This window comes from Gobio gobio, assembly GCF_949357685.1.
Source record: "Gobio gobio genome assembly, chromosome: 25".
NCBI classification, from domain to species: Eukaryota; Metazoa; Chordata; class Actinopteri; order Cypriniformes; family Gobionidae; genus Gobio; species Gobio gobio.
The window spans coordinates 12,424,951-12,452,882 of record NC_137121.1 but is presented as its reverse complement, the minus strand read 5'-3'; the positions used below and the strand labels follow the sequence as shown (position 1 = coordinate 12,452,882).

Sequence of the window (27,932 nt, the reverse complement as noted above, 5' to 3'; positions counted from 1 at the left end):
TATTTTGTAATTCTTTGACCTCAGTCAGCTGGATCTCCTTCTACTTCACTTCCCCTGTCCGTCTAAGTCCTTTTTGTCTATCCTCCTTCTTCTTCCTCTTCCTTTCTATTTCCTTTTCATTTCACCTTCAATTTTTTCCCCCACTCTATTATCTTCCTTTTACCTTTCTCATCGTATTTCTCTTCTACTTCTTCCATTTCTTACTCTTCTCCTTCCACATTCGCCTCTTCTTCCTTCTTTATCTTCCCTTACCTTCTCCTCTCCTCGAAAGTGAACACCATATTAATCCAATACGGCTCTTGACATTTGATTCTTTTGTGCAGAACTGTATGATTGCCATAATTGTTCTCACCTCACCCTGCTCACCCTGCCGTGTGACGGAAAGTACAGAAGCTTTTCGAGCCTGCACTGTGCTAAAAAGCACACAGCCTCATTGTTGTCAGCAGCAATGGCATTCACTTTCATGTTTTTTGAAAAAATTAATTCACTTTGTTACACCTCGCACCTTTCAAGGCTTCCGCCGCTTGATCCTCTTCTTTACCTCCCTCCCTGCTGAAGTGTTTGCCGCCTGCTTCATCATCTCTTGCTGGGCCAGAAGTTTAAAAATGTATTCATTTCATAATCTTATTTTTTGTTTATCATTTTTTTCATCTAATTCCCTTCCCACATGAAATCCAATTTTGCCTGGCTCATTGTTTGAGAAGCAGCAGGATTTCTGTGGAGTGCTTTTTTGTTTGCTCCCCTCTCTCTGTCTCTCTCTCTCTCGACTTGGAGCAATATAGATTGTGTTATGCAATTTTATTAGTGTAAAATCAAATCAGGGAAGATAAACCGGACCCACACTTGAATCCAGCAGGGTTTTTTTTTTTTTAAGATTTGTGAAGCTTTATCTTTTTGTTGTAATTGATAATTTATACACAAGATATATATTACAATTATCTCTGCATGAAATTTGATTAAGTGAAGTAAAAGAATGGGCATATCATTTCACTACTGAAAGTCATCCTCCTTTAAAACGTTTAGTGATAACATGGTTGAGTTTCATGTGTGATCCTCCTCAGCAGTCTAGATAGAAGACTTCAGGGCAGCAGTTCAAGTAGATTTGCGATGAAAGTATTTATTGTTATGGCAGTCATTATTAGGTTAAGACCAGCACCCTGCCGAGAGGAAGAGGAAAGGCGAGAGAGTGAAAAGTGGTACAAACAGATTTGCACTTGTACACTTTCTACATGGTGATGTAATGCCCACAGGGAAGTACATCCATGTTCAACAGTTCTCCTTCAGGTCCTACAAACCGACTGTGAGCAGCTTTTCAAGTGCTCAAAATTGTCTACAGAGCATGCTATCATAACAAGAAGAATTTGTTACATTTATATAGTGCTTATTTTTATTTTTAGCAGCAAATTTTCACAATCAATGAGCCGGTGGGTTGTCTTGAATGACTGGTTGGTCTTGAAGAAGCATTATATAATTAGTTGGATTTAGGGTCATGTTAACTAGACGAGACTTGCATGCTAACACCCTCTCAGAGAAATTATGTTTTAGCATACCACTAGCAATGCTAAGGTCATGACTTTGCTTATCGGGGAGTGCATGGACTGAAAGAATATACTGTATAGTGCCTTGAGTGCAAGGGAAAACTCTCTAAATCTAAATTGACCAATTCCTTTCAGAATTGACACTAAAGTGAGTCACATACTCAGCTGAGGGAGAAGGGTGCAACATGCGTCTCCTGTCCCAGGAGTCATTTTCAGTCTGGTCACACATGTCTTTAAGTATCTCTGAGAGCCGAACGCTTTAGATACGTAGGGGTTGATTGAAGGATCGGTAGGTGGGAAGCCATGCTTTTATTTATGCCTCCTCTGCAAGAATAAATAAAGTGACACAGACAGACAAGGCAGCTCATATCACCCTGGCTGAGGAGAGGAGGAAACAGAGAAAGCAGACCCAATATTGTGGTTCAGCTTTATGTGACTTAGATTGAGAGTGTTGTTCGTGCAAAGACATGAACTCACAGACACTGCACGCACTCAAAAAATGAAATGGATATGAAACACAATTCCAAGGTCACCTACGGTGCATGTGTGTGAAATTTTTTTTGTCTGTGATTCACTTCCACTGGGCTAAAGGGACGTGTGTGGCTATAAGATATATTGTTTTCATTGCTAGAGTATTTCCAGTGTTGGGGAGTAACTAGTTACATGTAACGGGGTTACACAATTTAATTATAAAATTGCAGTTACTTATGAAAATGTTAATGATTACAAAGGGGGTTACATCTGAATATTTTCTATAGAAAGCTATGTGTAATTTGTTGCTTTTCTGTTGCCTCCTGCCATTTAAAGGCCATTTAGTAAAGTGAAGCTATTCTGATGCTTTTGATTGGCTCTTTTGTTTGAATTTGCAGCGTACCACGTCTGCCAATTACATTAATCCACATTGCCGCTGAAAGCTTTAGGCTACAATCTGTCTAAGAGTTGCCACCATGGCGAGTGATAAAAAGGCATTCCAGTGCTGGAAATTAGAAAAGTAATCAAAAAGTAATCAAATATAATCAGTTACATTACTTTACTAAAGTAATTGAATAGTTACACTACTTATTACATTTTAAATAGGGTAACTTATAATCTGTAACCTATTACATTTCCAAAGTAACCTTCCCAACACTGAGTATTACAACGTTTGTCTGTGCTTGTGTGTCAAATAACGTTCTCAAGATTGCAGTGCTAATTCTTTTTTCCCTAGTTTTTCCAATTTACTTATGTATTACACTTTAGCCCTTTTGGTGGAGATTTGCACCATTCAAATTGATTGCAGCACAGCTTTTATGGCAGTGTTTTTTTAAGTTTTTGCCTCATTTGCATAATTAAGTTAGTGAATCAGGCACCAGTATGTGCAAATAAGCAACCGAAACCAATAAGATTGTGACATTTTAGTTTTAGCAGTTTTATCTATTGTATCTATCTGCATTTATTTATGTCAGTCAGTTAGAATTCCAAACCTTACATGGTTCTTTCTTTCTTTTCTTTTTTTTGCAGTTTGGCCTAATAAAACCCTTCCCAAAGAGTGGAGAACCTGTCAGCGAATTATGAATGATAAACAAGATGACCTCCTCCCTGATGCAGCAGACGATGAGAGGTCCTAGGTGGAACCGGGCCCTGTCCGACCCATTGTTCGTGCTGTCACTGGCCCTGCAGCTTCTGGTGGTGGCTGGCCTGGTGCGAGCGCAGACCTGCCCCTCCGTCTGCTCTTGTAGCAACCAGTTCAGCAAGGTCATCTGTACGCGACGTGGCCTTCGAGATGTACCTGATGGTATTTCCACCAACACAAGGTACCTGAACCTTCAGGAGAACCTCATCCAGGTGATTAAGGTTGACAGCTTCAAGCATCTGAGGCACCTGGAGATCCTGCAGCTCAGCAAAAACCATATCCGCAACATTGAAATCGGAGCTTTCAATGGGCTGGCCAACCTCAACACTCTGGAGCTCTTCGATAATCGTTTAACCACAATCCCCAATGGGGCTTTCGAGTACCTGTCCAAACTTAAAGAGCTTTGGTTAAGGAATAACCCTATTGAGAGTATACCCTCGTATGCCTTCAACCGTGTACCATCGCTACGAAGGCTAGACTTGGGCGAGCTGAAAAGGCTGTCTTATATTTCAGAAGGTGCCTTTGAAGGCCTCAGCAACCTGCGGTACCTGAACCTGGGCATGTGCAACTTGAAGGAGATCCCAAACCTCATTCCTCTTGTTCGTTTGGATGAGTTGGAGATGTCAGGAAACCAGCTCTCTATAGTTAAGCCAGGGTCTTTCAAAGGCCTCGTCCACTTACAGAAACTGTGGATGATGCATGCGCAGATCCAGACGATCGAGAGAAATGCCTTCGATGATCTTCAGTCCCTTGTGGAGCTCAATTTGGCCCATAATAACCTTACCCTCCTGCCTCATGACCTCTTCACCCCACTACACCACCTGGAGAGGGTACACTTGCACCACAACCCCTGGAATTGCAACTGTGACATCCTCTGGCTCAGTTGGTGGCTAAAGGAAATGGTGCCGGCCAATACCAGTTGCTGTGCCCGCTGTGCGTCACCTACCAGCCACAAAGGGCGCTACATCGGCGAACTTGACCAGAATTATTTCCATTGTTATGCACCGGTGATCGTGGAGCCACCAGCGGACCTGAACGTGACTGAGGGAATGGCAGCAGAATTGAAATGTCGAGCAAATTCTTTGACCTCAGTCAGCTGGATCACGCCCAATGGGTCCATCATGACGCATGGGGCGTACAAGGTACGCATTACAGTGCACAACGATGGGACGTTAAACTTTACCAATGTCACGATGCAGGATACTGGAACATACACTTGTATGGTGAGCAACTCTGCAGGCAACACAACAGCCTCGGCTACACTCAATGTGTCCTCCACAGAGAACAGCAGCTTCAGTTACTTCACTACAGTTACAGTCGAGACCACTGAAGCGTCACATGATGAGGGCCACCCAACAGTACAGCAGAAAGGCGGCCCCACTCCTTCTTCTGGAATTTGGGAGACCTTACCACCTTCCTTCACCTCCACCACCACCACCACAGCATGGACGCCGCTGTCCACCAAGGCCACCGACAAGACCAACACCATCCCTGTCACGGCCCTGATCGATGGCTCCCTCAACACCTTGGATGAGGTCATGAAGACCACGAAGATCATCATTGGTTGCTTTGTGGCCATCACGCTGATGGCGGCCGTCATGCTGATCATCTTTTATAAAATGCGCAAACAGCATCACCAGCAGAACCACCACGCACCGACACGAACCATTGAGATTATCAACGTGGACGAGGATTGCGTGACGGGTGGACCTACCATGGAGGGCCACCTCGCCCTTCCCCCACTGGAGCATGAGCACCTGAATCATTACACTGCTTACAAGACTGTGTACAACCATGCCTCCACCATCAATTCTATACACAGCTCTGCCCACGAACCTTTGCTAATTCGGGCCAGCTCAAAAGACAATGTACAAGAAACCCAGATCTAAACTGCTTTTCATAATGGGGATTAAACGAAGAAAAAAAAAAAGACCTCTAAAACTCTTAAGGAACAGTATGTGACATATCGATTTTGAAGATTGTCGAAACAAAGACAGTAGACCGATGCAAGACGTATAAGAAGGATGTTGACGGGTAGATAAGGACATTGGGAGTTGAGTGTACGTCAACAGTTTCAAAAGTGTCTTTACATAACAGAAGTTATTTATTTAAGGAAAATAACTATTGTGTTTTAATCAAGAAAAGATGTAATCAGCAATTATTTTTCCAGCAATTATTTCTCCATGTTTTTTTATGTTATTTTAAGAGTTGTTGGTTTACTAATTTGCTTTTAAACTCTGTTTAAGTCTGTTGTTCTGTATGTGAGGACCCAATTCAAAGTCATTTGCAGCTGAATCGGAAACTTTCCATCTGTCTGAAACCTCAAGATTCACATTTAGTGTCAATACTTTTAAAATATTAGGTTATAGATTGTCATATTAGAAAACTCCCAAACCATAATTGTTCAAATTGATCACGTTAATTCTAAATGATTCACTTTTTGACAATATCACATTATTCAGTTACCCTTGCTGAAAAATAGGCTTTTAAAACCAGATTAAGCTGGTTTGCTGGTCATTAGTTGGTCTCCCAGCATGGTCAGGCCCATCTGTTGGCTGGTTTTAGAGGGGTTTTGGGCACTTTTTCAATTGGACAGGTTGGGAGACAAGCTTAAACCAGCTAATTTTTCAGCAGGGATGGCTGCTACAAATTATATGCAGATGTATACCTGGCTTCTCTACCCTAAAATATAGAACAAAGAGCCCTGGAAACATGTCCCCATTTAAAACCGGGCCAAATGTCAGGAACACATGTCTATTTGATGCATGCAGGGCAATTTCGAATTGTTTCTGTGCTCGGACCTGAAGATTTATGGATTAGGTTAGCATTTGGGGTCGGCCCACTTGCTCTTAAATTCATTTGGAGGCATCTCCTGCTTAAAATAAGCGTTATGTTCTTAAACTGTTTTCTGCATCTTCTTTATCATAGCAAAAACAAAAAACAAAGACGTTGTGAGTTCCTGTGGCAGTTCCTTGATACCCTACTAAAGTTTCCCAATACTCATACACAGATGCAGCACACTCATTCTATGCCAAATGCTATATGGGCAGGAGGCCGAAGACTGTAGGCCTTTATTCAAAGGTTGACATAACCATGCATAACCATTTGCCTACAGTTGAATGATTTCCATCTGGGATGGTCTAAAAGCCAGACAAAGAATCCTAAATAAGAGGGCAAAGGCAGTGCCGCACAGATCTAAGGCTTCCAATGGTGCCACAGGTGTGTCTTTATAGATAATTTTTTCCCTCTCATATTTTTTTCTTCCATATTCTATCTTCCATCATTCTGCGCTGTCAATCTTTTTATAGGCAGTTATGCAATTCTTTTAAAACTTCTAAGTCGTATTTAATCCCTTTTTTTTTTTTGACACATACCGAGAATGATGCATCCATCTTCGGCTTGGCTGCAGGGGGGATGACTTGAGATTATGAATTAATTTATGAAATCAGAACGGCCTAAGACGGTCACTATAGAAACCGATGACCTTGGACTGGGTGGGTGGCAGCGGTGAGTAGCCAACAGACATTGGTTTGACACTGTAAATGTATTCAGAGTCAAATGGGAGAGCGAGGCTGGGTGAAAGAGCCAAAGTGGACTCATTTGAAGTGCATCATTTAATCTATAAAGCAATCTAGAGGGCTATAGGTAATTTGAAGTAACCAATAAACCTGTGACATGTTATTCAGATTCGTAGCGTTTCGTTTCGGCCATTCATAATTAATGCAAGACGCACAGGGGACTGACAGGAAGATGTTTCTCTTGCTTTTCTGGTCTTAATACAGATGCCGACTGATACCATGTGGCATTCGGTGAAACTTTCAGTATCATATTTTGTTCACATACCAGATGCACTCCGATTTATAAAGATCTAATGCAATTATGCTTGTCAGCTTTGCTATTTCAGTTCATTACAAAAACATTTTTGAGCGTACCTCCTGCCCACTAGAAGCAAAGGCCATCTGGTACATTTTCTAATCAAGATATCCAAGCGTGCAAAAAATGACTGTTCTTCATCTGAATATGCTGCTCTTTCGAATCTTAATTAATTTCCTTGTCTTTCTGATTTTGTCACTGAAATTGACGTCAATCCGAACATAAGTTCATTACATTACATTGTCAATGGAGTTTAGCACAAAAGTAAACCAAGTCATTGAGTTGAGTGTTGGTTTCAGTTGCATTTTATTTGTTTATTTTGAGGATTTGGATCATTGTCTTAAATTGTCAATTTTTGGAGGTTTTTTTTTTCGTATGTTTGTTCTGTCCCATCATGTAAACTCATCTGTGTTTTGGGTTTCGGTTAAGGAGGGAACACGATGCTTTTCTCTCCCTTCCACGTAACTCTTTTTTTTCTTTTCGTCTCTGAGAGGGAATGCTGTTCTAGTGGTAGATTTCTATACAAAAATACATTTTGAAAATAAAAACAAAAAAAACAATACAAAAACTTTTTAAATTTTAATTTTACATGTGCCAACCTGTTCTAAAAGATCTTAAAAAAGAAAAAAGAAAAAAAGAGAGAGAGCGAGATATGCTGTAAAAGACGACTGGATTGATTTTCATGTAAACATTATTTCATGACCTTTAAAAAAAAGATGGAGTTCGATTATAGAAATCAGAGTTTGTAGTTCATACACAAGATAAGGTTACAAATAAACTATCATTGTCTTTTCTCTGTTGTCTCCTTACTTTTCTTTCACAGAGGTGTCTTGTTTCAAAATGAGATGTTAAATCTTAAGCAGTAATAAAAATAACACTGTCTTCTATTTTAGATTACATATGTCAGCTTTACATTTTGGAAAAACATATTTGTGACCCTGGACCACAAAACCAGTCATAAGTCGCTAAGTCATAAGTCGGATATTAATCATGTTCCATGAAGATATTTTGTAAATGTCCTACCGTAAATATGTATTAGTAGTAATATGCATTGCTAAGGACTTCATTTGGACACCTTTAAAGGTGATTTTCTCAATATTTCGATTTTTTTGCACCCTCAGATTAGTTAGTATTGGCCAAATATTGTCCTAACAAACCATACATTAATGGAAAGCTTATTTATTCGGGTGATGTATAAATCTCAATTTCAAAAACTTAGCCCTTATGACTGGTTTTCGGGTCCAGGGTCATATTTGTGTGTATTAGTGCTTTAAAACTTATCAAAACAGCATTAACTTGTTGTGTGTGGATGGTTGATTCAGTATTTAGTGTGTGAAAGGCTCCACCAGTAGTTTTGGATTATTAGACAGAATTTGAAATGAGTGAATCGAGAAAAGGCACATGAAATGTTCTTTACAGCTGAACCGCATGTTGCAGTGTGAATAAATTTCACCGGCTGCCTCATTGTGTTCATCAGTGAGCACAGCAGTGCTATTTTCCAGCTCTACTCATTTTTCTTGTGCCTGACTGTTTTTTAATGAATGTGATTGAAATATTTAAGAGGAGAGAAGAAACATTTGTTTGGATCGACGTCAAAAAGACATTTCTGTGCTTTTCCGTTTTTGTTTTTTTCTCCAGTAGTTTTGATATTTAATTTAGCAGTATTTTATTAAAAAAATTATGCATGTATCAGTGTTCCCCAACAATTTATCACTAGACAAAAAAACAAACATTTAATCACATTTGTATTTGATCATTTAGCAGATGCTTAGTGACTTACAGATTATGAAAAACAAGCAATTTGTCATACAGGACTCAACAACAATGACGCAATTCGCAAATTTGGTGAATAAACTAGTTTGCAAGTGTAATGCCGAGAAGCATTAGTTGTATGCCATTGTAGAACCATTATATTTGAACATGGTTTTTGGGCCTGTATTTTGAAGCCCTTTCTTGATGTTTGCCTTTTGCTTTGTTCATTTCCCTGGTTGATGTCATCTGATGAACTGTCCCGTGGCCATTAGTTTGAGGATATGTTTACACAACAACGATGTACTTTGCGCTTTTCGCGCACAGACGACAACGTTGTCCAAATTATCCCTGACTAAAAATGCTGTATTCTGCTGCCTGGCCAGTAGATGGCGATCTCACTTTCTAAAGAAACTACGCATCTATAGAGGGTTTGCATTAACATTACTTTCCCGCCGGAACACGTCTCATCAGCCAGATTGAGTAGCAAAAGAGCTGCTGCATGAATGGATTTAATAGGGGAAACTGCAAAAACGCGGGTAAAACAAACAATTATCAGTTTAAACTAAAGGTTGGACTCAATATAGTGTTCCTTACAACTTACCAAAGATCCAGTGATCCATGGATACTGACATGCAGCCAGGAATTGTGTTTCCTGACATTTATATGAGCCCGATTTCAACGCCGGGAAATACATAAAGCAAATTTGCCTGTGAATGCTTTATATAAATAGGTCTTAATCTGGGTGATCACTTATACCAATATATATATATTTGTCCAGCCCCAGCCCTGTCATTTCGTCCAGCCCTAAAACTTATATAGTTTTTGTCAGTGTTTATTTAAAAACATCAAATTATGCATAATATAAGATGGTAAAAATTTAACTGATCATGAGTTCTTAATACAATTTATGACAATACAATATATAGGGTACGATCTTACCCTAAAATTCAACATATTGATGCAAAATGATAACTGCAAATCCACGTTTCGCTGCCTGGAGTTCAGTTGTTTCAGTGAATTGCAGCGATCCATTTGCTTCTCTTTTCTGTAGCTTTTGGCAGTCTATAAAAATAGACTTTTTTAAAAAAAAAAGTAGAATTAGAATTTTTAAAAAAAAATAGAATTTTCTTGTCAAATCTATTTGTGCAGTCAATCTCAAAACTCTTTCCCGTTTTAGATGCGTCTTGTGTGTTTTTCGCGGCATTTACGCTGAAAACCAATGCTGCCGCCAAGCCTTTTTGCCACTCAGTGGGCGTCACCGCAGTCACTCCAGATGACGGTGACGTCACATGCACTCTATAGACTGAACACGTAATGCGCATGCACATGACATCACTGTTATCACAAATTCACATTTTTGTAGTTTACATGGAGGCAATAAAGGTATAGTTTTCAAAAACGCTGTTGTCATGCAAACAAACGTATAAAAAACTTAGAAAAGTTGTCCGTTTATAGTTAAAAAACGTTGTGTAAATTGCCCCTAAAAAGCAGGGTTTTTTTCGCCAAAACCAGCGGAAATCCGCTGCGGCTAATTTCATTGGTTAAAGTTAGGGTGAAGGGTAGGGTTAGGGATTAGTGTTTGGTGAAGGCAATTAGAACCGTGATTGACATGACCAATGAAATCTTTAGAATCGTCCGTTTTGTCAGTTTCCGCTCAACTGGTTTGGGCAACACGTTCTCACTCGCAACTCGTCACATATTGACGCTTGGTCACTTGGCGTCACTTTTTAACGCACAGGGTACCCCTTTAGTGTAATTTTTCGATGCGCAGGGTAAGATGATTTCATTGAGAAACCTTTGCCGTCATACACAGGCGCGTTGGGCATGGGAATGTTATCGTCATGATGAAATTATATATTGAGTTATGATTTTGCCATTATGACACGTTGAAGTGATCACAATTTAATCAGCAAGCATAACATTACTTTTATTTACATACATTTATTTTATTTACGCTATTTAGACACGTTTGAACATATAACCCAACCCCAACCCATCCCTAAACCTACCCATTTGTGTATTATATGATATAAAACACAGGATATAACAGGCAGATATAACTGCAGGCACATTTTATTCAAAAAGTACAAATATTCCAAGTGTTCCGAGGCCAAACGATTGATTTGTGTGAAGAAAATCCCCAAAAGCAATCAGCCATCCGCCGAAGATCATGCACACATTAAAAAATCCGCTTTGAGAGTGCAATTGCATTGACTCTCATATGTCTCGTGACCAATTGCGTCATTACGTCAGCTTTGATTTTAAAATGTCATTGGCTCTCGTGTGTCTTGTGACCAATTGCGTCATGCTCAAGAGTCGTGTATTATTTGAATGAGATATGAGTGCGTGGGTTCACGGAGCGGCGGGATCATCATTTCAGTGATTAAAACATTAAGATCAACTCTGTTCTTTACATAGAGATATCGTATGATTTCAGAAGACTTGGAATGCAACCTGAGTTAATACTTTTATACTGTTTTTGGTCAGTTTTTGCTATAAATACAGTATACTCAAAAAAATGCTGGGTTTTGAAAACTGGGTTTCAGTTGCTGAAAATTGACTAACACAGCGATTGGGTTGTTTTAAGCAAACATTTAACCCAACCGCTGGGTTAAAACGACCCATTCACTGGGTTAAAACAACCCAATTGCTAGGTTAAAACAACCCATTCACTGGGTTAGTCCATTTTCAACCCAACTTGGGTTGTTTCTAACCCAGCATGTTTTAGAGTGTACCTGTGACTGTACTTTTATTTGCCTGTTACGTTTTATATTGTTTAGAAATGGGTAGGTTTAGGGTGGGGTTAGTTGCTCCAAAATATAAAAGTAGCCTATAAATATTCATAAAATCAAGTCTACTTTTACAAATGCAAAGAATTAAATGTGTCTTGATCTGACGCATTGGGCAAACAACTGAAATTAATGGAGTACCCTGTGCGTCGGAAAATTACACTAAAGGGATACCCTGTGCGTTAAAAAGTGACGCCGAAGGGTCTTGACCAAGCGTCAATATGTGACGAGTTGGGAGTGAGAACAGAAAACGGAAATCTTTTTATGCAGTTTGGCTTTTGAAAACAGGTTTGAAAGTGCAAGGTTTTAAAAACCATGTAAACAACAACAAAAAACGTGAATCTGTGAAAAAGGTGTTCACACATGTATGTTTCTTGACAAAGCGACATCTCCCAACGACCGGCCTGGCATGCATTTTCACAGATTTTGTCTGTTTTTAGTACATCGTTGTCATGTAAACATACACTAAATGTGGAGCAGAAGGACAGTTCACAGAGGTTTGCTCTTAGAACGCTGACCCACAACACAACAGGAGTTTTTTTCTGGGATACTGCCAACCCATAATAGCAAAATGTCACCATTATTAATTGTTAGCTAAGCCAGTTGCTGCATTTTAGAAAAGCATATACGCAAGGACACTGTTTAGTTTGAATAACTATGTTACTATTTAAAGCATGAATATTTTTCAGAATAACTGCTTTTTGTGTTCCACAGAAGAAAGAACATCAAACAGGTTTGGAACGTCATGAGGGTAAGTAAATGATGACAGAATTTTCATTTATTTAAGGAAAAAATATGTTTTAGAGAATTTAATCACTATTCCCCGGGTTGTTGTTCAGCTCAAAGTTTTATTGACTAGCAAAGGATTGACACATTTGTGCATTCACATCTTTGCATTCCATTAACAATGTCGAGCAGCGGCAGAGAGCAAAACCATCTCTGCGAAGACAACAGGCACATTCACACAGAGCCGCACAATTCACTCGGCAGCAATTATCAGCGCGTTTTTGTTTTGATTAAAATTCGCTGTGTGCCCTTTGTAGTCCTGCGTACTTTGCATGTTATTGTTTTCTGAACACTTCCCTCGAGTTTCTGTCTCTCTTGCTCGGTATTAGTCCTGTCTGTGAACTTCTGCACTTCATCCTCTCTTTCATCTCCCCATTGTGCCCTGAACGCAACTTTATGCTGAATTGCTGTGTAAAAAAAAAAGGAAAGAGGAAAACAATTGTCCCTGGATACCTCTCATGGAAAATGTCTGTTTGTATTTGCTAAAGGTGGTTTAAAATTGCTCCAGGGAGCAAATGGTTTACAGTAATGAGAGGAAACCCTGGGTCTGTGGCTCATGGTTGTGTATTTGTGTGGATTAAAGGAGGACACACATGTCCAGGCAAAATTAGCTTTATTTGGCCCCTATACGACCTGTGACCTAATCACCAGCATGCCCTTGTCAGCCCAACAGAACATCCCCAGATATTTGATGGCTCACCTAAAGGTCTGATTTGCTCCAATTGGTAACAGGGAATACCGGATTTGTCCAGTTGACTAAAGACTGGGTTCTCATTGAAATTATATCATATAAGGCGTATCATTTTGACCACCTTCCTAATATTGTGTTGGTTCCCCTGTTATAAGTTATATATGGAAGGCGGTCTGGCGGGAGCTAGATATTTTACTTTATAAAGTTTAAAATATGGAAATTTTTCTTACACAAACCCATCGATTCACTTCAGAAGAGCTTTATTGAGCACTTTAATAATGGATGGATAAACTTTTTTGGGCTTCAAATTTTGGGCTGCCATTCACTGCCATTATAAAGCTTGGATTATCCAGGACATATTTTGATATAACTCTGATTGTATTCATCTGAAAGAAGAATATACACTTGAGGGTGAGTAAATTATGGGATAATTTTCATTTTTGGGTGAACTATCCCTTTAAATGTTGTTCGATTTTTTTTAAAGCCTATTAAGTATTAAAATCGATAGCTTTCGTTTTTGTAAGCTCAACTGTAATGTTGAATGGCTATAATTGATTGAAAAAATCCATGTTATAGAGACGTCACTATTGGTATCAGTATATTGGCCTTAGTAAAAAGATGCATTTAAACAAATATGTTTAACACACACACACACACACACACACACACACACACACACACACACACACACACACACACACACACACACACACACACACACACACACACACACACACACACACTCACACACATATATATATATGGGTTTTTTTTTTATTTGTTTTTACCTTTCCATGTCTTGTATGAGTGGGTATCAGTTTTAAGACTAGTTCTTAAATCTTAAAACTAGAATATTCTTATGGAACCTAAAAAAATACCTTAATCTGTATCTGTGAAACTGTCTATGGAATATACACGTGAATATGGCACTGTAGTGTCTGTGTTGCCGATAGCAGACTCTGCTCACGGTGGAGCCACACGTGGTGACGATCTAAATCGACCAATTACATCCATTCATCCCTCGTTCATCACTCTGTTTGTCTGTCGAATGTTTGCTGACGGATCAGAGCCGTGGATCCATTCCAGCGCTTTTCCACATGATTAGATGGAACTAATTATTCTCACATCTCACGCACAGTCTGGAATAAACTAATTACCCGTCTCTTAATGAAGGGAGAAAGGATTCCTGCAAGAATTCCTGCAAACGCCTTTCTGAGCCGCTCACATCTACAAATATTTAGTTGGAAGTTAATTGGATGTCCAGAAGATTGAAAAAAGAAAAAAAAAGACAATAACAAAAAACAAAGCAAAAACATTTATGTGAAAAAATGTGGTGTGAGACATTTGTTTTACCGTGGGGAGTAGGGCATTGCTTTTAATTGCTCGCTTGATTAATAGATCTGATTAAATGAGAGCAGTGATTAACGTATGTGACCAGAAGAGAGGAAGCTGATGTAATTATAACACAAATCATTAATGTAAATATGAAAACAGGATTATGTCAGTTATCTAATGGGCAGGGTTGGACCTGCTCACAGCAAATAGATATGTGTAAAAAATAGCCCAAGGAGTTTTTTCACTTTCATTCAGAAATAGCCATTTTTAAATGTGCAAAGACAACAAAAAATGTAAATGCAATACAAAAAATCATATTTAACAATAATAATACACACATATAAAATGTTTAAAATGATTAAACATTTAAAAAATGTGTTTAAACTGCGTCTGACGAGTTGATCAATGAGTGAAGAGTCGACAGTTCACTCAGGTCTTTCAAAATAAATGTCTTGCATCAGAAAAATATTTAACCCTTAAATGCCTGAATGTTTCGCCAATCATTATTACATATTCGGGTCTTTAGCGACCTGGATCTATATCTAACATGGATGGATCTCTACCTGTCGCAATAATATAAAACTCTCTTGATATTAGTGTAACAATTACAGAAAAATAAAATAAAGCATATTTTGTTACCTTTTGAAGCTTGGAAGGGTTCAGTTTGAGCAGATGTTTTATACCATCATCACTGAACTCGTCAGAACTCATTTCCTCGTAGATTCAGCGTCTGGCTCATATTCGCCATCTCAGACATATTCTCAGAACGATCGTTTTCAACATCTTCAAAATCAATATTTTGATCGCTGACTCCTTGTTGTGACAGTGACACTAATATTTGATTGCGTTCAAATGCACTTGCTCTGCAGTAAATCACTGAGCCAGTTCAAGTTTTGTTGATACTTCCTATTCTTTTGTTTTCTGCCTGCTGTAACTATGAGTGAAACGTCACTTCACCATTGCCACCTTGTGGAATGAAGGTGAATTGCACTTATTTAGTCATCAAAGATTCAATTATTTTTGTACATAAAAAATATACGTACAATCTTACACACCTCGGGTCGTTAGCAAATTAATGGAAAAACAGGCATTATTTTATAATTTTATAAGTTTTTTCTTATTATTATAATGAATTGATTGAAGAATACTAAGAAGGTTGAAGTCTAACTTTAAAAAAATAAATGAGGAGGAGGGTAGTGAATGACGTCCCGGGTCGCTAAAGACCCTAGGTATGCATTTAAGGGTTAAATGAAAGTTTTTTGTTGTTTCTTTCACATTCTGCGGCATTCTTAATTGCTGTCCCCATTCACAATTGCCATTTGTTTTGTTTTTTTTATCTTGACCAGAATTTAATTTATTTAGACGTAGAACCATATCTTTACGACCACAACACATAGTAAGATAGACAGATATATGAATCGCTGAACATATGGGTAAATACAACATTATTAACTCTTTCCCCGCCATTTGTGAGAAAACGCTTCCCTGCCATTGACGGAATTTCCCGGCTTTCCGTGTTTTCACTGTTATACGGTAGGGGCCGCTATTACACATCTTCTGAAAGAGTACAGAATCTCATGATCAAAACCTGGCCACCCAAATATCCTGGCTCCAGCACTGCTGCTACGGTGCACATATGATAAGGCGAGGGCACAGCATTAACAAGATTGTGCTTTTTATCAGTTTATTCATTATTAACCATTTAATTGCCATCATACAGTTGTGGTCAGAATTATTGGCACCCCTGGTAAATATGATCGAAGATGGCTGTAATAAATAAATCTTTTGATCTTTCATAAAAAAATCTAACCTTTCATTGAAGTAAAATAATTAAAATTGGGGGGAAATCACGTTATGAAATAAATGCTTTTCTCCAAAACACGTTGGCTGTAATTATTGGCACCCTTTTATTAAATACTTTTTGCAACCTCCTTTTGCCAAGATAACAGCTCGGAGTCTTCTCCTATAATGCCTGATGAGTTTGGAGAACACCTGACAAGATATTAGAGACCATTCCTCCATACAGAATCTCTCCAGATCCTTCAGATTCCCAGATCCATGTTGGTGCTTCTTTTCTTCAGTTCAACCCACTCATTTTCTAGGGTTCAGGTCGGGGAACTGGGACGGCAATGGCAGAAGCTTCACTCTGGGCTCAATGACACATTTTTGTGTTGATTTTGGATCATTGTCCTGATGGAAGATCCAACCACGGCCCATTATAAGATTTCTAGCAGAGGCCGTCGGGTTTAGACTTTTTTTTAATCAAATGGATTTGTTGGTATAAGAAGTCCAGGACCAGCTAAAAAAAATATGCCCACAACATTAAAGATCCAGCGGTATATTTAACCATGGGCATGAGGTACATTTTATCCTTGTTTGTATCAAACCCACCTCGTGTGTTTGCTGCCAAAAAGCTCTTTTTATAGTTTCATCTGACCACAGAATCAGGTCCCATTTGAAGTTCCAGTCGTGTCTGACAACTGAACATGGTAAATGGTAAATGGACTGCATTTATATAGCGCTTTTAACAGACTTTCGGCCATCCAAAGCGCTTTACATTTGCCTCACATTCACCCATACATACACTCATTCACACACCGACAGCGTGTGAATGAATCTAATATGCTGGAGTTTGTTTCATCAGCGAGGAGGATTTTTCTTGAAACCCTCCCAAACAACATGTTTAGGCTTTCTGACCCCAAGACTCAACTAATCTCTGCAATTCTCCATCTGTGATCCTTGCAGAGTCTTTGTCCACTCAAACTCTCCTCCTCACCGTGCAATATAGACACACGTCCTCTTCCAGGCAGATTCGCAACATCTTTAGTTGATTGGAACTTCTTAATTATTGCCCTGATGGTGGAAAGGTAGCATTTCATGTAACATTTGAGGTCAGGAAGTTCGGTCTGGACTTGATGTGTTGTGGAGCAACTATGCTCGAACCAGAGCTGTTCGGACCAATCAAATTGTCAGGGCGGGCTTTATACGATGATGGACAGATGATCAACAGTAACATAACCATCCACGTCACCAAAGAGCGATTGGGTTGAATTTGTTCTAATCCTAAACGGAGAACGTGTTCGTATGTGAATTCACCTTTGCTATTTCTCTCAAAAATTATGATCGTGTTGGTAAGTAAAGTGCTCAGTGTATCCTTAAATTATTTTTACAACACCGGCTTTACACTTCTTTGTGCATGCAGTTGAGTCCTGTTGCGTCGTTCAACATACGTCCCTTACTCCGTTGCTCTGATTGGTTGTAGGTCTATCCAATTGAGTGCAGAGGCATTTTCTTTCCTGGTTCGGTTGAAACACGTCCCAATAATCACAGCCCAATGGAGCAGTATCAGACTCATATTCTGACTAGAATCTGAGTATCTAGCTAGTGAAAATGGGGATTTTTAAATGCTTTAGCTGTTTTCCTACAGCCAAAAATTTATATTTTGTGAAGCTCAAATTTGTTTTGCTGCACATCAGAACTACATTATTTGGTTTTACTCATTGTGATGAATGATTAAGGGAATTTGGCCTTTGTGTTTCCTCATATTTATACTCCAAGGGGTGTCGGACGTGTTTTGGAGAAAAACATTTATTTCATAATGTGATCTTTATATTAGGTGGCTGTAACGGGGTTAATTCGTATAGGAAGAAGGAAGCGGGAACCGGCGAACGTTCAACAGACTTTAATAAAATAATACACACAAAATGAAAGTAAAAGCGACAGCCCCTCACGGACGACTGCCGCGCACACACATAACAAAATGTAAACAAAACACAACATAAAATCCAGGCCTGATCCTCTCTCGTCCTTCACTGAAATCGCTTGTCCTTTTATGCCTCCGTGCTCCCTCATGAGAGGACTCGAGACCTCGCCACATACCCCCAACACCCCTCGTAGGCCGGGGAGTACCCTGCGCCTACGCCTACTCCCCCCCCGGAGAGCCCAATCTCTGCTTCCGGGGATATGGGCCGGCGAGACAAGAGAACGGGAGACGGAGACCCCCAGAGCGACCGGACGAGAAAATGAAGAGAGGAAAAAAAAGAAAAAAAAAATTCTGCTCCGGTTTCCGGACACACTGCCACTCGGTCCTCTGCCAGCTGAGAGGCTCTTCCTCGCGGTGCCATGCGATTGGCATTGGACGCTTGGTGGACAGTTCGATCCTCCTTCTGAGGGCAGTCGGCAGCGAGATCCGCGCTCCCTGCTCCTCCCCTACATGGCGGACGGCAGCAGGCTCCAGCTCACGGCAAGCGCCGGCGACTCTTCCGCTCCCTCTCGGACGGCAGCCACCCCAACTCGACCCATGGGCACGGCAGCGAGCTCTCCGTCCCACCGGATCTTCACTCGCTCCAGCACCACCACCTGGGGCAGACCCTCACGGTCTTCATTCATCCGCGCTGTCCGACCTCCTCAGCACCGCGATCCCCCTCAGCAGCGAGAGCTCTTCGACAGCATGTCCCTCTTTCCTCCCGGGCTTCGGCACCAATGTAACGGGGTTAATTCGTATAGGAAGAAGGAGACGGGAACCAACGAATGTTCAACAGACTTAATAAAATAATACAGAAAAAATGAAAGTAAAAGCAGCAGCCCCTCATGGACGACTGCCGCGCACACTCATTACAAAACGTAAACAAAACACAACATAAAATCCAGGCCTGGTCCTCTCTCCTCCTTCACTGGAGTCGCTCGTCCTTATATGCCTCCGTGCTCCCTCATGAGAGGACTCGAGACCGGTGTGCCTCGCTGGTGACACTCTCAATCTCGCTCGCTCCTCCCATGTCTCTTGCTCGTCCACCTCGCCACAGTGGCCTTAACTATTATGTACTTACATCAAAAAATAAGTACAATGTACTTATTGTGTTCATATTGTATAGGAAAACACATTTGCTGATATTGAGATGGGATACGGGTAAAGTTAGGGACAGGTGTGGTGGTACGGGTAAGTTTAAGGGAAGGGTTAGGTGTAAGGGAAGGGTCAGCAGTGTAATATGTAACTACAGAAATTAATTACAAATGTAATTACATGCAGGCAAATTTAAAAAAAATTAAGTACAATGTAAAAACATGTATGTACACAATAAGTGCTTTGTATCAAATTATTCACTTAAATGTAAGTACTTAGTAGTTAAGGCCACTTAATATAAAGTGGGTCCGTGAAAGAAACAACAAAAGTATAAACAACGCAGATTTATTTTTACAACCATCGTTGATCATATTTACCAGGGGTGCCCATAATTCTGACCACAACTGTGCATGTACATCATGCTTGCAAAGTGAAGAAAACGGGTTTGTTTCCCAGAGGCAATGTGCAACAGAGGGTTAAATATGAACAATGAATGCTATTTATAACAAACCTCTTTAATGACACACCAGCAGGAAGTGTGCCTTTTTATGCTTCTTTTGAAACTCTCCAGACAACTTAGTGTCAACTTATGAATCCGGTTAATAATACTTAGTAATTAGGCGACTGGGAAATACAAAGCGGTTTTCATAAATGTCCTTTTTATGAGGCAATACCAGTTTTTTTGAGCAAGTTTAATGACTTCTACAATAAATAGTCTATTGCCTCCGTACACTATGACGAATTCCCCAAAGCGTTCACTTTGAGAATGTCACATGGTCGTAAATTTCTGGTTCCACTTCATATCCTGCTTCAATGTAGTCGGCTACTTGTAATAATGGCAGTAACAGAAGCAATTTGTGAGCACAGATGTGTGAATGTTTGGGGAAAACGGTGCCAAGAAATAGAGGCAGGCATGAAGTATTACAAAGATATATGAGATTTTTAACAAATTTATGGATACATCTGTGTGTGTGAAACCGTCATGCCACATTTAAGCTGTGAATGTAAGACAACAACATCCAGATTCGTTTTCTGAAGGGATGCTTGATTTTAGATTAACAATTTCCTTCAACACAGACACACACACGTATCTGCTTAATCCAGTTTATGTGCTGCTCGATTCCATCCTGGAGCCGAGCAGATCAAGAGGAAATTCGAGGGCACAAGAGAGAGCTTCCACAAACCATCTGCGGCCATCTGCTCTCTGCTGAAACCTGACATAGCAACAGACCTCTAGTGGAGTGCAAATGTCAGTTGCATTCGCCAGCGCGCCTATGATCTGAATATCAGCGAGTATACGCTATAATTAAATTAGAGTAAGAACTTCTGTGCATATAGCTCTGAGGAACGGCTTGCACTTTTTGTGACTTCTGGGGCCTGAAGACAAATGATCATGGAGACATGATGAAGAAACCAAAAAATTGTCACTTTAATTTACAAGACGGAATAATCATATAATGGTAAAAGAGGCTTTGTTTGAGCTCTGAAGACAGATCTTCACATGCAGAGCTTGCGGCCATTTACAAAATAGATTTATGTAATGCTGTCACATCAAAACCAATTATTATATTCTTTATGTAAAGTATAATATGACATCCACAAACTGGTACATACCGCTCTATGAGGTTGTCATCTATCTATCTATCTATCTATCTATCTATCTATCTATCTATCTATCTATCTATCTATCTATCTATCTATCTATCTATCTATCTATCTATCTATCTATCTATCTATCTATCTATCTATCTATCTATCTGTCATCTGTCCATCATCTATCTATCCATCTATCTATCTATCTATCTATCTATCTATCTATCTATCTATCTATCTATCTATCTATCTATCTATCTATCTATCTATCTATCTATCTATCTATCTATCTATCTATCTATCTATCTATCTATCTATCTATCTATCTATCTATCTATCTATCTATCTATCTATCTATTTATCTATCTATCTATATCTGTCTGTCTATCTATCTATCTATCTATCTATCTATCTATCTATCTATCTATCTATCTATCTATCTATCTATCTATCTATCTATCTATCTATCTATCTATCTATCTATTTATCTATCTATCTATATCTGTCTGTCTATCTATCTATCTATCTATCTATCTATCTATCTATCTGTCATCTGTCCATCATCTATCTATCTATATCTATCTGTCTGTCATCTGTCCGTCATCTATCTATCTATCTATCTATCTATCTATCTATCTATCTATCTATCTATCTATCTATCTATCTATCTATCTATCTATCTATCTATCTATCTATCTATCTATCTATCTATCTATCTATCTATCTATCTATCTATCTATCTATCTATCTATCTATCTATCTATCTATCTATCCATCTAACCATCTGTCAGTTATCTATCTATCCGTCTGAATAAGCATATATGAATGATGTATTATTCATCAGCATACATTAACTAAATATGCTATTATTAATATAATAATGCAATATAAATTAATATAATTGATTAATTAGCATATGATGTAATTAATTGAATATCTTTAACATTTTTGTTGAGTGACAGCTCTAATAATTATTGTTAGTAATTATTTATTTTTTGTATTTTGTTCCTAGATAACTCCCTTTTTTGTTTCATGACAGAAGACATAGATTTAGTAAATGATGAGCAATACTTCACAGTTTTATGTGAACTGTTCTTTAAGCCTCCTTTGTCTCCTCTCAAGGTGAGTGTTTGAGTTACATCAGTGTGTCTGGGGTGTGTGTAGGGGCCTCTTGTTGGGGGTCCCGCTGTTAGCAACACAAGAGCATTTAGTCATTGTAGACAGGCAGACAGCTGTGGTTGGGAACAAGGACCCTGTTGCTAGATTAATATCCCTTGCAAGATCGAGCTGAGATGCCGGGAAGAAGAGCTGACTCAACTACATCAAACCCTGGAGCTGGATTTAGGGCCATTTTATTGATATATCAGAAAAGTTTAAACGGCAATGAATTTTAAAAGACTGTACGCATAGATTTCTGCAGGCCCATATGAGCCGCTTTCACCAGATAACTGTTGTGTTGCAATATTTTTGGCCGTATCTATGTTTTGTGTAAATCGTGTGACAGCTTTAGCTTTGTACATGATTAGGATGTCAAGATGGGTAACTTCTCCCCTCATCCTCTCCCTACGACTGGAAAACTACAAATATGTGAGGGTTTGTGAATGAATAAATGAATGATCTCAATTATGGTGATAATATTCAACTTGAACAGTTGCATTTATATTAAGGCAGCGGCTATTTACACCAAGTGTAAATAGCAACTAGATTCTATTTACATTTAGTGAAAATAGCATATTTTCTTAGTGATAGATGATATTTACACTAAGTGCAAACAGCTGTAGATGCCATTTACACCATGTAAAAGTAGATCTTTGCAACATGTGTAAATAGTAATTAGATGCTATTTATAGGATACTTTATTTTGACAGATACATACTATTTGCACCTCAGTTTTGTTGTACATTAACAGGATGCTATAATACCTTAGAGTGTAAATCATTATATTTATTAAAATCATTAAATGTATGCCGCCTTAAAGGGATCGTTCATCCAAAAATGAAAATTCTGTCATCATTTACTCACCCTCACGTTGTTCCAAACCTTTATGAGTTTCTTTGTTCTGCTGAACACAAAAGAAGATATTTTGAAAAATGCTTGTAACCAAGCAGATAGAGCAACCATTGACTACCATAGTAGGGAAAAAATACTATGGTAGTCAATGGTATTTCCTTGGTTACAAACATTCTTCAAATTATCGTCTTTTGTGTTCAGCAGAACAAAGAAACGTATAAAGGTTTGGAACAACGTGAGGGTGAGTAAATGATGACAGAATTTTCATTTTTGGGTGAACTATCCCTTTAATGGGACAATAAAAGCCCTCTCTACACCTACCCAATAAACGCTTTTATTATTATTAGCACTTTATTTCCATTTATAGAACAATTTCTTAAATTTTTTTTAAAGTAAATGCCTTTCCGATGTGATATGTGATAGGAAAATAGAGAAGAGCGAGCTCTGCAAAAGGCGGATTCGAACCCGGGTCGATCGCCTCAAAATGTTGACTTGCCAACAAGGCACGCTATTTGCACTTGGTGTAAATAGACACTCCGTTATATTAAATACAACAAAAACACCCCATTTTGCATTGAGTCAGAATACATGCAGGGACTCAGATCATTGAATCATTTTTTATATGTTCATTTACATTGATCGTCCCAATGGATTTACTAAAATAAATCAGACTATCCAATGCAACATGAGAGACATAAACTGATTCATTCCAAAGGTGCGGTCACATTCTTAGAAAAATTTTGAGAGCAAAAATGATAGGTCTATAATCAACAGTGTAGCAATATACAAAGTACAGCTCACACAGAACTTGCTTTCAAACAAAGTGTTGGTCAAGTGCAGCGAATTTGCACAAACTATATGGGGAAATCTTTCACACGAAAATCCAGATTGCGTGGAATCCTATTAAAATGCATGGAAGCTTGCTCCTAATAAAAAATTAGGAATTGAACACGAACGCCCTTTGAAGTCGTCCACTTGAATGCGACGAGCTCGTAATCACAGCTTCATCAGTAGGAATTATGCCATTTCAGATAGCACGTGAAGGCACAAGGAGACCAGAGTTATGCCGTTATTTTTATCCCTCCCGGCTCTGCGTAATTCATAAACGTGCATTTACAAATGCTCAATTTATACGCGTGTCCAATTTGCTGTGGATGCGCGAATGGATTCAAAATGTTCAAGCGTCCAACTAGACGTGGTAGACACGATTTTGACGCTATATTCGCGTTTGGTGTGGACGCAGCATCAGAGAACCGATTCTTTCTAAAGCATCATTTGTTCAGCGCATAATCTGAACACGTGAATGAATCCGAGAGAGGTAATTATTTAGGTGAGCCAGGGCCGTAACCACATTGAGACACCCCCCCCCAATAATTAGAAATGGCCAAATTGTCCACCAGTTCCACTAAATTCTACCACCAGACCACTAAGGAATTCAAATGTTAGCAGCGGATCTATGTATTTATTCACTAACGGGAAGAATCTCGACACTAACGATATATTTGACGCAAATATTATTTGCAAATAATCCCAAAATTATTATTTCCCAACAAGAATTAGACCTAGAATTTCGTTCACTGTTCTGTTTCTTTATGCTTTATAAAAATAAAAAAAATGGGTCCCCCCAAGTGTTCAAGACATCTTTGCGGCCTTGAGGTGAGCGAGTTGCTATGCGGCTTGTTATTAAGTTTTATGTGTTGAGTGTTAAAAAATGTGACGCTAATTTGAATCTAGCCAAATAGCCTTGCAAAAAAAAAAAGTATAGGCCAACACATTTAGATGCGCAAAAACATGAACTTTAAATCTGTACTGCTTTTTCTCACTCTACTTGATCCTCCTTACAGCATTTGCTTGAACCTCTCGGGGGAAGCAGAGTAATTGTTTTAGGAACAATTCAACCAAGAGTATAGTAGGGATTCAGTTCAGGTCTGCGTGCATGAATGTGAACCCTCTTTACCCATAGTTCATATTTTGTTAAATATTATAGTTTTCCCATTGTTACAGTTTGGCCTCAGTTTTCTATCTGTCCTCTTTTTTATATGATGACAAATGCACATTTTCTGTAATTTATTGTTACACATTTTACATACAGTATGAGGAGGGTGTTTACACTTAACACGCTTTGAAAAATGTGATCTATGGACCTTGCAGTAACATTGTCCTACATTAATGATGTTGTGGACGTTGCCAAGAACACACTCCTTTATCTGAGCTCATATTGGCCCTGTTTCCCCTGCCAATCAATCTGAAATTCTTTTGTTAGGAAAATTGCATTTCCTCTAATTCAATTTCATCAAGCGTTTTTAGGCCAAAGGCATACGTTCACTTCTTTAAATCAATGGCGTAAGTGGAAAGGTTCGAGCTAAAGTGGAAATGGTAAAAACACTCAAAGCCACTACATGATGAATAATAAAAAAGGTCTTTTTTAAGCAGAATAAAGGCTTTGGAGTAAACAGACTTGGTGTAACCTTCATTATTGGCTATGTGATTTAATATTCAATCTTTCGGTCATAAACAATAAACAAACTACTTGAGTTGTCAATTATTAAAAAGGACAATGATCAGCGAATAATTTAGATCTTTTTCTCACACAAAGCTATTGTATTACTTTAGAAGACTTGGAATATTACAGAGCACACGGGGAAGAATTTTTTTTTTTTTCTATATCATATTATATACCTTTACTATTTCTCTCAAAAATGATGATCAAAGTTCTCAGTGTATCCTTTCATTCTTTTTATGACACCGGCAAAGATCGTTTACACTCTTCTTCTTCTTCTTCTTCTTCTTCTTCTTCTTCTTCTTCTTCTTCTTCTTCTTCTTCTTCTTCTTCTTCTTCTTCTTCTTCTACTTCTTCCAGCGTGCATGCAGTTGAGTTCTGTTGACAACTACGCGTCGCTCCGTTGCTCTGATTGGTTGTAGGTCTATCCAATTGAGGTCTTTTCTGGTTTGGTTGAAACACGCCCCATAATCACAGCCCCACAGCCCCACAGCCCCACAGCCCCACAGCCCCCATACTGGGGCAGTATCAGACTCATATTCTGGCTAGAATTGAGTATGACGACGTCAGGCTAAGTAAGTATATAGAAAGTAACGTATTATATTATGTAGGCCTATTATGAAGAATAAATATGAGAATATTTGCATACTGTATTTATATTTATATCAATTATATGATATATAAATATTTTATATAAATATAAAAACGATTCTTAAATATATGCATGCCTGTGTGTGTGTATTTATACATACATAATAATTATACACATTACACACACATACATTCTTGACAGCACTATTATTATTATTATAATGTTTTGAGTTCTGCGGTTTTGCGAGAGAACGCCAAGTTTCCCAGGGAACGCAAAATCATAGACTTCTTATTCTTCCTCCCATATCATATTTATTTTTTCCCACCTCCATGTCCCTTTAGGGGCTCAGTAGAATAAACCACTTTTGACACTAACTTTTAAAATGTATTAGGGACAAAACCGTGGAAAAACTGTTGTATTTTTATGAAGGACTTTCATATTTTATGATTAATAAACATTGGTAAAATTTTAATGCAGCCTTCATATAACAAAAAGAAAAATGTTATGATGAATAATCAAAAAGGCCATTTGACAGAAATAAAGGTCTTTCTAAGGGCTGAAATGGCTTTGGAGAGAACAAACCTCCATTATTGGCTGTATATTTATATGCATGTATGCTTGTATACACTGTGGTAAAGTAAAGCTGTCATAGGTAAACCATAGGTTTTCTTTTCTTTAGGTGTTGAAGCTGGAGACTTCCTTCCCTTGACCTCTAAGGTCCTCGCGTTATTTCACTTCCACCGGGTAATTAAGCTTAATCAATATCAGAAGAGGGAAAAACAGGAAGTGTGCCATTATATTAAACACCATCAGCGAGATGGAGAACGTCATGGCGCTTAATCATCTCTGGCTGCATCTGTTTCAGATAACGCCACACGTATCGATCTGTGTCTGGTGTCCACTGAGAAGCCGTGCAAAATTAATCAGAATCAAAATCGATGCAAAGCAAGCCTGCATGGTGGATAATGATGAATGGAACAGTCTTTGAAAGCTTCATAAAGAACTCATGAACCATCAAAAATAAACAGCTAAATAGCACCGCATACTCTCTGCAGCTGATGTGATCATTGAGCAATTAAACTCAATCAATAACTCCATTGGGCAAACAGGAAGTGAGCTATTCTTTGAACATCATCGCTGAATGCCTGAAAAAAAGGGATCATGACTCTAATAATTATTTCAAGCTTCATTTGACCTCATCCAACACCATGTCTATTGATTTGTCAACAGAATGTTCTAGCACGCAAAGATCTTTCACTGCTTATGCACAACTTGATAAACATCAATAGTCCCATTTGTTCAATTCCCTACTGTTAATTGGAGCTCCAGACTGCTAATAAAACGAAATAGAATACTCTCTTGAGTAGTTATACTTTTTTGAATAAGTAATTACTTCATGACCGCTAAAAAAGTATGTTCTATTGAGTGGTGCAGGTATGACGTCACATTGTAGGCCAACCGGCAGTTAGCATCGCACTCAAGAAAAACCCAATAGGATTTCCCCATAGGCTTTTGGATTATCGCTAAAAACAAGCTCTGTGAGCAACAAACGCTTATAATACTTACACGTTTTGTCCATCAAGATAATTATCACAGATGAAACACAACTTTTATGAATTTTGAGGCCTAAATGCAGTCGCCAGAAGTAAAAAGCTAAAGGTAGGCTAGAAACGGACTACACAACGGTTCCAAGATTTCAACGTCACCAGTTTTTATCTCAAAACATTTTCCCAGAACGTTTGAGTTAGAATAGTTTAAAAGAGCACAATTCACCCTTCGCCGGGAGTTTGATTGACAGGCGATCTGACCAATCATAATCCGCCGAATCTGCCATTTTTGTCCGACAAAGCAATCAATACAAGTTTCAACCACATGGCAGAATTGGCAAATGTTCCCTTAGGCATCATGCGCCGTGGTAGTGGATCAAAGTATTCTCAAGTATAAATATGCAGCTATAAATGCATGTAGGTGATTTTGAATTAATATTTAATGTCGACACAATGGTTACAACTGATTGTAGT

General features: G+C 38.7%; 1 protein-coding gene across 1 annotated transcript in view; it reads left to right on the top strand.

Annotated features, from left to right (window-relative positions):
- lrrc4ca (leucine rich repeat containing 4C-a) overlaps positions 1-7,639 on the top strand; it is a 112,084-nt gene extending 104,445 nt beyond the window's left edge. Inside the window, exon 3 of the mRNA XM_079809935.1 lies at positions 3,039-7,639. Coding sequence (XP_079666061.1) covers positions 3,093-5,039 — 1,947 coding nt within the window. The 5' untranslated portion in view covers positions 3,039-3,092 and the 3' untranslated portion in view covers positions 5,040-7,639. The remainder of the gene's footprint in view (positions 1-3,038) is intronic.
- Positions 7,640-27,932: the final 20,293 nt, after the last annotated feature.